The sequence below is a fragment of the Sapajus apella genome, unplaced genomic scaffold (genome assembly GCF_009761245.1).
Source record: "Sapajus apella isolate SASKATOON/1434 unplaced genomic scaffold, GSC_monkey_1.0 scaffold31, whole genome shotgun sequence".
Lineage (NCBI taxonomy): Eukaryota > Metazoa > Chordata > Mammalia > Primates > Cebidae > Sapajus > Sapajus apella.
The window spans coordinates 14,427,164-14,436,193 of record NW_022436971.1 but is presented as its reverse complement, the minus strand read 5'-3'; the positions used below and the strand labels follow the sequence as shown (position 1 = coordinate 14,436,193).

The 9,030-nt window shown below is 35.4% G+C and overlaps 1 protein-coding gene across 10 annotated transcripts in view; it reads right to left on the bottom strand.

Annotated features, from left to right (window-relative positions):
- Positions 1-901: 901 nt before the first annotated feature.
- Positions 902-9,030, bottom strand: part of ROCK2 (Rho associated coiled-coil containing protein kinase 2) — a 151,841-nt gene continuing 143,712 nt past the window's right edge. For 7 of the 10 annotated variants that reach the window (XM_032294113.1, XM_032294114.1, XM_032294116.1 and 4 more), the window contains 2 exons: positions 5,768-5,871; positions 902-4,536 (listed from right to left, as the gene is read on the bottom strand). In XM_032294113.1, coding sequence (XP_032150004.1) covers positions 5,781-5,871 — 91 coding nt within the window. In that variant the 3' untranslated portion in view covers positions 902-4,536; positions 5,768-5,780. The remainder of the gene's footprint in view (positions 4,537-5,767; positions 5,872-9,030) is intronic. The other 3 variants (XM_032294122.1, XM_032294121.1, XM_032294115.1) reach the window with 2 other exon arrangements.

Here is a 9,030-nt window from a genome sequence, read left to right as displayed (position 1 = left end):
AAATAAATTTTCATATTTTGAATTCTGCTGAGTCTTAAAACTGTCAATCATTAATATGACTATTTTATGTAAGCTGTAGTTTTTAAACGAGCTGGTTAATCCTTTTAGAACCACTGCTTGGGACCAACAGGAAGAGAAACATGGTATCTAAAAACAAAATTATTCATTCTATAGTTAAAATTACAGATGTCATATTTTTAAACATCCAAGTTAATCGTTTTTCATTTGCAGTTATAATCTGACCATTAGCATCAATACAAATTATGATTTTTTTATTCCAACACGTTTTATTTAGCTAACATTAGTACTTCATCATTGCTTAAAAAAACTAAAAGCCGACTTAGGTGACGAGGTCTGTTTTTCCCCCTTTGTAAGGTAACAAACACTCGAGTCACTTCAGACATTTTACACACATTATCATTCTTAATCTGGTGGTGATCCCGTAAGAGAGACACAATCTCCATTTTACAGATAAAACCACTGAGGCTCGGAATGAATAACCTGCCTAAGATCACATAGCAAGTAAGTGCTCTAGAAAAGGTTCTACTGATTGCCAAACACTTTCTAGAAAACCACCTATCAGCACACTATTTCCTGACGAACAGATATCCCTCTTTTCCCCCGTCCTCACCAATTCAAACGAGTTTGTTATGTTTGTGTGCCTCTTAAAACACCCAAATCAAATCAGAGACAGGCTCCTGGCTGCAGTTTGGCGTTTCTCCATGAATTAAATGATAGGGCAGAAGAATCACAAGTCTGCAGCCTTAGTTGTAAGACTTATTTACTATCCTCATCCTGTCGTTTATACCCATCTTATAGGGAAAGCAAATGTTTTAGGTAAACTTTATAAGGTTGCTGTATTCCAGGACTGCATTTCATAGGAATAGTATGAAAATGCTTATGTCTCCATTTCTTTTATTTTATAAAAAGCAAGCATAAAATACAATCACATTACTACAAAGATGCAATAACATTAAAAAAAAGGGGGGTGCAATTTTTGTTCAAAGGGGATAGCTGATCAAATATTTATGATTTCCTAAACCATGCAGCTCGTGACTTATTATAATTCCAAACAAAATTCATTATTATGGGGATGGGAATCAGGGAGAGGCCCCCCAAGCATAACATCCAGCGCTGTCACATAGTGCTTATATTCAAAGTGCTTACAAATGGTGTCTTCACAGCACAGGGAAGCTGAAGCCTTATTCCAGGGAAGGAGAGGTGAGTCAGCAGCAGTGTCAATGCAGACTGAGAAACTCGGTAGTGACTTGCTCAAATCAGATTTTAGACACAATTTAGAGCATGTTTCAATAAGGTTAATATAGTGTCCGAGTTTCTCTACTTTATCACCAGAATCCTGGAAGAGAATAACAGCAGCAACATGACTTCTTAAACTGTGGTGTGGCCACCTAGAGTACTTCTGTTTAGGATCTATAGATAAATGGATGCAAAACAGATACTTTAGAGCCAGATTCCTGTAACTCTAACACAGGTTAGTTTTAAAAGCACTAACCTTTATTTTGGCTTTACTGGTGTGCTTATCCATTAGTTAGCTAGAACATTTTAAAACTTTAATATGGATTTTAAAAACTTGTTTCTAGAGAACATGGTTTATTTAAATTAACACTTTAAAAACACTATACATTAATTTCAATAGTAATACCAGCACCAGTTTCCCGTTCACTTGTCTCGTTATCCCCACAAGACCAAAGTAAAAAATACAATCAAGAAAATCCCAGTATTCATGATTTCTTAGTTCCCCATAGGAGGTATTTATGGCTCTAGGAGAAGTCAGGTATGAAGAAACAAGCAAATTTTAGTCTTACAAATATTTATCTTGGAAGCTTTAGGGCCTCAAGAAAAAAGAGAAACGAGCACAAAATCAGGTTGTTTCGTATTTAATGAGTGTTGGAAAGAAAACACGTTGATAGGTGCATGCATTCATGTATGTACATGAAAGCGGCAATGCGGTAAAAAGCGAATTCTTACCCAAGGTCAGAATGTTTTATTAAGCACATTTTCATTAGTTGGACAAACAACCTTATAAACCCTCATGTCGAACCATATAATGTGAAGAATCTCCATGGGAGAGATTTTTTTTTTCACCCTTCGGAATTATCTTTTTCATCAAGACCTTCACATGAATCTTCCTTGTACAGTTGGTCACACCATGATTCCCCATATTCTCTAATATATACAGCATCCCAAATTTAACTTTTGCCTTTTTTACTCAAATATTTCAGTTACTCGTGTAAACTTGAAATTATTTCACCTTAATAAAGTTTATTAAAAATATATATATATATATATATATATACTCTCCAATTCAGAATAGGATAGAGCCTTCCATAATGTAACAAAATCTTTATATAAAATATTAATTCAGTCTCCTTTTAACAATTCTAATGAATGGAAATATTTATTCTATATAAATTTTATATATTTTTCATTTTTTAATCTTACTTAAAAAAAAGCTGTCCCCCAAAGCCAGAGCTGCAGAACACAGCTGCGAGGGAGACGGCATGCACATCCAGTCTGAGCACAGAGAGCATCAGAGCGCAGACTGGAGAACTCAAGAACACAAAATCAGTTTCAGGGTATCAGTAGGCCAGCGGCTGCTCTTCAGTCTCCACAATAGTATCAATCATGGGGATCTAACTCTTCAAACATCTCTAATTGACCTCAGAGAGAATCAATGAAAAATGTCTACTTCCTTCATTGAAATATTAATTATTATTATTATTTTCTGAGACAGCGGCTCACTCAGCTGCCCAGGCTGGAGTGCAGTGGTGTGATCTTGGCTCATTGCAACTACCATCTCCCAGGTTCAAGCGATTCTCTCGTCTCAGCCTCCCAAGTAGCTGGGATTACAGGCACCAGCCATCATGCCCAGCTAATTTTTGTATTTTAGTAGAGACAGGGTTTCATCCTGTTGGCCAGGCTGGTCTTGAACTCCTGACCTCAGGTGATCTGCCCGCCTCAGCCTCCCAAAGTGCTGGGATTATAGGTGTGAGCCACCGCGCCCAACCAATGTATTTCAATATCATACCAAACTCTGTGTGTATTTATATAAAGAAAGACTGATAAAAGACTTCATAATTTAAAAAAAAAACCAAAAAACAAAAACTTGATGCTCACCATTGCTGCATACTGTTGCAGTATAAAACATATACTTATCTGGGATCACGAGAATATAGCAAGAATGGTCCTGCATAAACTAACTGTGACAGCATTTTAAAAATAAAATCAAATTAAGGGCCTTTGAGGCCACTTCTTCCCAGTTACCAGTTTTCTTAACCCAGTGCTAAAATACTGCCACACACAGTTGTATGTCTGAGGATCATATTATCGTATTTTAAATGTATCTATAGTATGTCTTAGTTTTCCTTATATTTGGAAAAATGTTTGAATCTTAAGTGTGAAAATGTAATCACAAATGTCTTTACTAGGAATAAAAACACATCTAGGGTAGCCAGCAAATTTAAAGCAAAGAAAATATTTTGTAGTCACAGACTAATACTGAAGTCTGTAAAAACTGCTGAATGAATAATAGACGTCAAGGATATATTAGTTTCAACACCATCCATTAATTTCTATAACCAATAATACTTTAAAAAATTTGTTAATCAAAATAGGCTGACATTGATATAACTATGTGTAAAAATAGTGCATGATTTCTCTTCCACAAAGCTAGTTTGATCCTAAAAGCTGGTAAACACTTTTTTTTTTTTTTTTTAAAATACAGAAAGGGCCGAAACTTTGAAAACAATTAAATTAAGGCATTCAAAATGGGTAAAGTTGCCTATCATGAAGCATTAGGGAACTGATATAATTAACTTTAAATTTCTTGTTACAGTAACTGCTTAAACATGAACATGCAACTTCCATCAGGTACACAGGAATGAGTGATAGAAACTCCAACATTATGGCTTTATACAACTGCATAGTTGCAACTCCAGTAAGTAATGACATCTGATTGTGTATAAAAAAATAAAGTGGGCAGTTTAAAAAACCTTCTTGCAGTATTCGAGTACTATATATATATATATATATATAGACGTTTATATATATATACACAGTATAAGGGTCATTTCTTAAAGATGCAGTCAGTGTCACTGTAGTGGAAGCCATTCCCAGATTCTTCGGGTAAATGTGCTGGTGAAATCTCTCTGTTGAAGCTAGAAAAGCTGTTTTCTTTAGACTTTAACTCTTCTCAATCGTTGTGTGCATTGTAGTGTAAGTGACTGCCAAGACAGCTTTATGGAACAAGTCTGGAAGAGTTGCATATATCCTCAGTCTATCAACCAATCACTGTTGGTTCAACTTGTTGCTTCACAGGAGCCCAGAAAATCTCTCCAAGATTTGTAATTTATATTACAGGGAAAAGGGGAACACATATATGTATGAGTGTATGTATCAGTCTCTCCAGGAAAATATAGCTTTTTAATAAATTTTGAGTCACCACATTTCAGTCTTTTTTTCACTGGAAGAGTATGATCACCGTGAATAATGACTGCTTTCACAGAAGGCAGTTAGCTGGAATGAAAGGAAAAATAAAGTTAGCTGATACAGCGAAATAATTTAGGGGATTGTTAAATTCCTAGAAGAAGCATTCCATCCACATTATTAAACTATACAGTCTTCCAACTACTATATTTTTTAACACCTGAATCATGCATAAACATACTTACTGTGTTACTTTTGCTATTTTTAGGTACATGCAATTATATTCTTTCCCAGTGCAACTTGGGATTTTGGAATATTGGTCACACACATTACACACAAGTTTTAATATGGTTAACAAGCTATTAGGGTTAAATAATATGCCACAGAAAAGCTTAGGTGAAGTTTGATTTGGGGTTTAACTACCAGCTGCTTCATGCAGCTGAAAGGGAAATGGGCCTACTGCTCAGGCTCTACTCGGCTCTGTGACCCTAACCACATTTTTCTTATCTATAGGATAGGACCAAATACATTGTTGTAGTAAATATATACAAACTACTCTATGAAACTCGATTACACACAGATACTAATAGTACCTGACTGATGTTCTGCAACATGCTTAGATTAAAACAGACATTATTTCTTTTAAATCCATTCTATGAAAAAGGTTAAAGTTGAGGCTCAACTTTCATTCAAATCTCCTTTAGCTACTATTAACCAAACTATTTTACATTTTCTGAAAGCACAATTCTCACAGCATATCACTGATATTCTTCAGCACAGATAACATTAAATTCTCATAAAGCAAACATTTCACAGCACCACACACAAAAAAGCCAAATCAGAAATAGCTATTTCATAGCACTTATTAGACTTATAAAGTTTTTATGCTTTCAATTCTTGCAAGTTGGAAGTGAGAGGAGAGAGATGGTAGGAGAAAGGGGTCCCATGCTATGTTCACAAACGAATATAGTTGTAGGAACCTGAAAACATTGCACATTTTATTTCTCTTCTGAATATGGCTTCTTCGGAATGAACAGAATGTATGAGAATTAACTCCTTTTGTGATTTCTATGTTTCATTCCTAAGATAAGTTATAATTCCAACTGTATTAAAAATGTATAGCCAATAAAGAATCTGAACATAGCATTTCACTTTTATACTTAACATGTAAATTTCAGTTAGCAACTTTTTGAAGACTACTTTTTAACTATATACTATTAAAAGCAACTTAATAAAGTTTCAAAAATAAAAAAGCCCAAGTGCAAACCACATGCGCTACGTTGAAGTACTAAAATAACTGATTTTCCATTTTTTGATTTACCCCATTTATTTCTTCAGAAATCAAAAACATCGTCATCATCATCACCACCACCATCAACATCATCAAATGACCAATCCCAGTCTTTAAATGCCAAATCAAGCAATCTGCAATAGGAGGTTTATAAATTTATACTCTAACACTTTTTAGAAACTATAACTTAATGTTATGACTTAGAAATCATACTTTGTGCTGTAAGCGTTTTAACTTTCCCTTCCTGGATAACATGATTAAAATTAAGATGGATGCACACAGGAAAACTCTGCCTTTTATAAGTAAATGCATATAATCACATTGGCCAAGTACACTTTCCAGAGATCGGAAGACAGAGTTCATATTTGGGATGATAAGAAACAATCTGCTTCTCCCTCCTCACTCCCATACCCCAGATAAACATGTAACCACCCCGATGCCCAGTTTGAATTGAGAATTATGAAAGCACCATTGTCAATGTTCCCCTCACCAAAGTGAAGGGAATGTCAGCTCACATTTTTTCATCATAGCACCAAAAACTGTGGGGTAAAGGGAGGTAATATAGTAAGAAAGCAGCTTTCTGAATTCCAGCAGGACCCTGTCTGCTCAATGTGTCAACAAGAGCTTTGTCCTGCATATGAAAAACTAGGGACAAGGGAAAAGCTACAGGTATACAAGTAGTATTAGCAACTCATCCTGGCTAAATTGGACTTAGAGTTGGGATATATGTGGTCTTTTCTAAGCCAGTAAGCTAAACTAATATTGCTATCATCTTTGTTTTTAAAGATAGGAGTAACTTTTCATTTTTATAACTGTGGTGTTCATGAATCAATTTGTGCCAAGGAACTCGTCTGGTCCCCAAAGTCTCACCTATCACTATGTCATTGGTTCTTAAACTTTATATGATTTACCTACTGCTATTTATAAGGCATATTCCCAGGTCTCATTCCAAGAGATTTGGATATGAATGAAGAGGGGCCCAAATATTTGCATTTTCAACTAAAGAACCTGAGGTGATTTCTGATAACAGCTGGTTAACTTTGAGAAACACTGACAGAATAGGCTAATGGATGATTCCTCTAAAAAGTAAACACAGTGACTCAAATTACTCTTTTAAAATGTGCTGAACATACAATATTTGAGAAAACACATGAACAGATATAATTACTTACTCAACACATATCACAATCTGACATACACTCATTTTTCTAGACTTACAAATAACGTAATTTCTAGCTATGTTTTCGGCTCTATTGCTTGGGAGACTGAGATCAGCAGATCTTCCAGGGTATCCAAGCTTCAGGCTTAGCATACGTTAGGAGAAAGCTGCACTGTATATCCTTCAAAACCTTTGAAGTGTGTTCCAGGGTCACAATCTCAAATTTAAAAGTCCAGTCGCTAGATACGAGTGCAGTGCATGACAAGACTTCCCTTACACCCTCTCCCACATCGCCTTCAAGTCAGTCATCTAATTCTGGTTATTTCAGCGGAAGAAATCTTTCTGAATCCAGGTTTATTTTCTTCATTTTCATTGTCAAGTACTCACTTCAGGATCTTATTAAGCCTGAACATACCGATCCCTTATTCAAAGACTTCTACTCATAGAAAAAAATCAAAACTCCTGAGCACAGGGTACATGGAGCTTTTCAGTTGGGCTCAGACTTTCTCTCCAGGGTCACATCATCTTTTACCACTCCCTGCCCTTGCCTTCTCCCAACCCCAGTCCAACACAAAATTACAAATACACAAGTAATTCTGATGACTTCATACCTCTGCACATGGTATTTTGCCTGGAACTGACTTTCCCCTATTTGCTTGCCTGTAAAATTATCCATCGTCCATTGTTTGAGATCTTGCGTAATGTCCTTAAGCAGCATTCTCCATGCTTCCCTCTGTCTCCCCCAGTGCTCTGTTCATGCCTCTATTATAAACAGCATTTTACATAGCACTGTAATTGCCTGTTTGCTTGACTGTCTACACCATTAACTGATCGACAGGGATATAGTTCAGGCCTGTGAAACTTATTGTCAAAGATGCTTCAGAAAGGCTGCATTTAATTTGGAGTTCCACCAGCAGTCCACACGAGTGCCCATTTCTTCATCTTGCTAAGTTTCTTAACCCTTGCCATCTGGCAGGTGAAAAAAGGTTTTATGTTACAGTTTTAATTTAATGTTAATTTCTTTGTTTAATATAGTAGTTCCTCCATATCCTTGTTTTCACTTTCCATGGTTTCCAGTTACCAGTGGTGAACCACAGTCTTAAAACATTGAATGGAAAACTTCAAAACCATTTAGAAGTTTTAAACTGCACAACATTCTGAAGCGCGTGATGAAATCTTATGCCATCCCACTCCGTCCTGCCTGGGATGTGAGTCATCCCTTTGTCCAGCATATCCACGCCTGTTCATCACCATCAGATTTTTTTAAAATGGCATGTGTAGGTCCAGTACTATTTGCGGTTTCAGGCATCCACTGGGAGTCTTGGACTATATCTACCTTGAGATAAACGGTAACTACTGTAATCAGGCTGATCACTTTTTTACATTTAACAGCTATTTCCGTAATGATGCCTGCATGCTCCTCCTAATTTTGTATGGGGATAAGGCAATCTTTTTTCTCAATGATTTATAAGAACTTTTCATATGTGAAGATACCAACTCATCTTTCTTATGTATTCTGTAAATACATGGTGTTTTTAAAATTTACAAGGCCTTAATTTTGGGATAGTTGATCTTCTTTGTTTTCTTTTATTCTTTGGAACTTCTTCTCCAATTCAAGATCAGGTATATATTCATCTATTTTTACTACTTCATCTATGGATTTATTTTTGACACTTCAAATTGTTTATAACTTCATTATTTTCCCAAGTAGTTTGTTAACTTTCTACCATTTAGAAATGGTAAGAACAAAGATAAGATAACAATGGCACAATAGCTACCTCCTCCCTGAAGTTTTCACTGTGCTGCCATGTTTTACTTCTTAAAACTTGATAAATGACCATTTGTTGCATTTTTGCTTTATACTTTTCTTCATGCGTTAAATACTCCTTTTTTTAAAAAAAAAAAAAAGATCTTTAAAAGAAAATTAAAGAGAAATGCCCTCTAGCCAGACTGATGTATTTTTGTCTTGCATTGAAACAATCCCCAAATTGTCTTCATCAAAAATTAGCATTTTATTCACAAATTTCCTACTTTTCCAGCATGGCATTTTAATTTTCATTCAAAAGTACCAAGAAAACATTCCTGTAGAATAGCATTTCTACACATTATTTTTATGAACTGTCAATTAATTAAG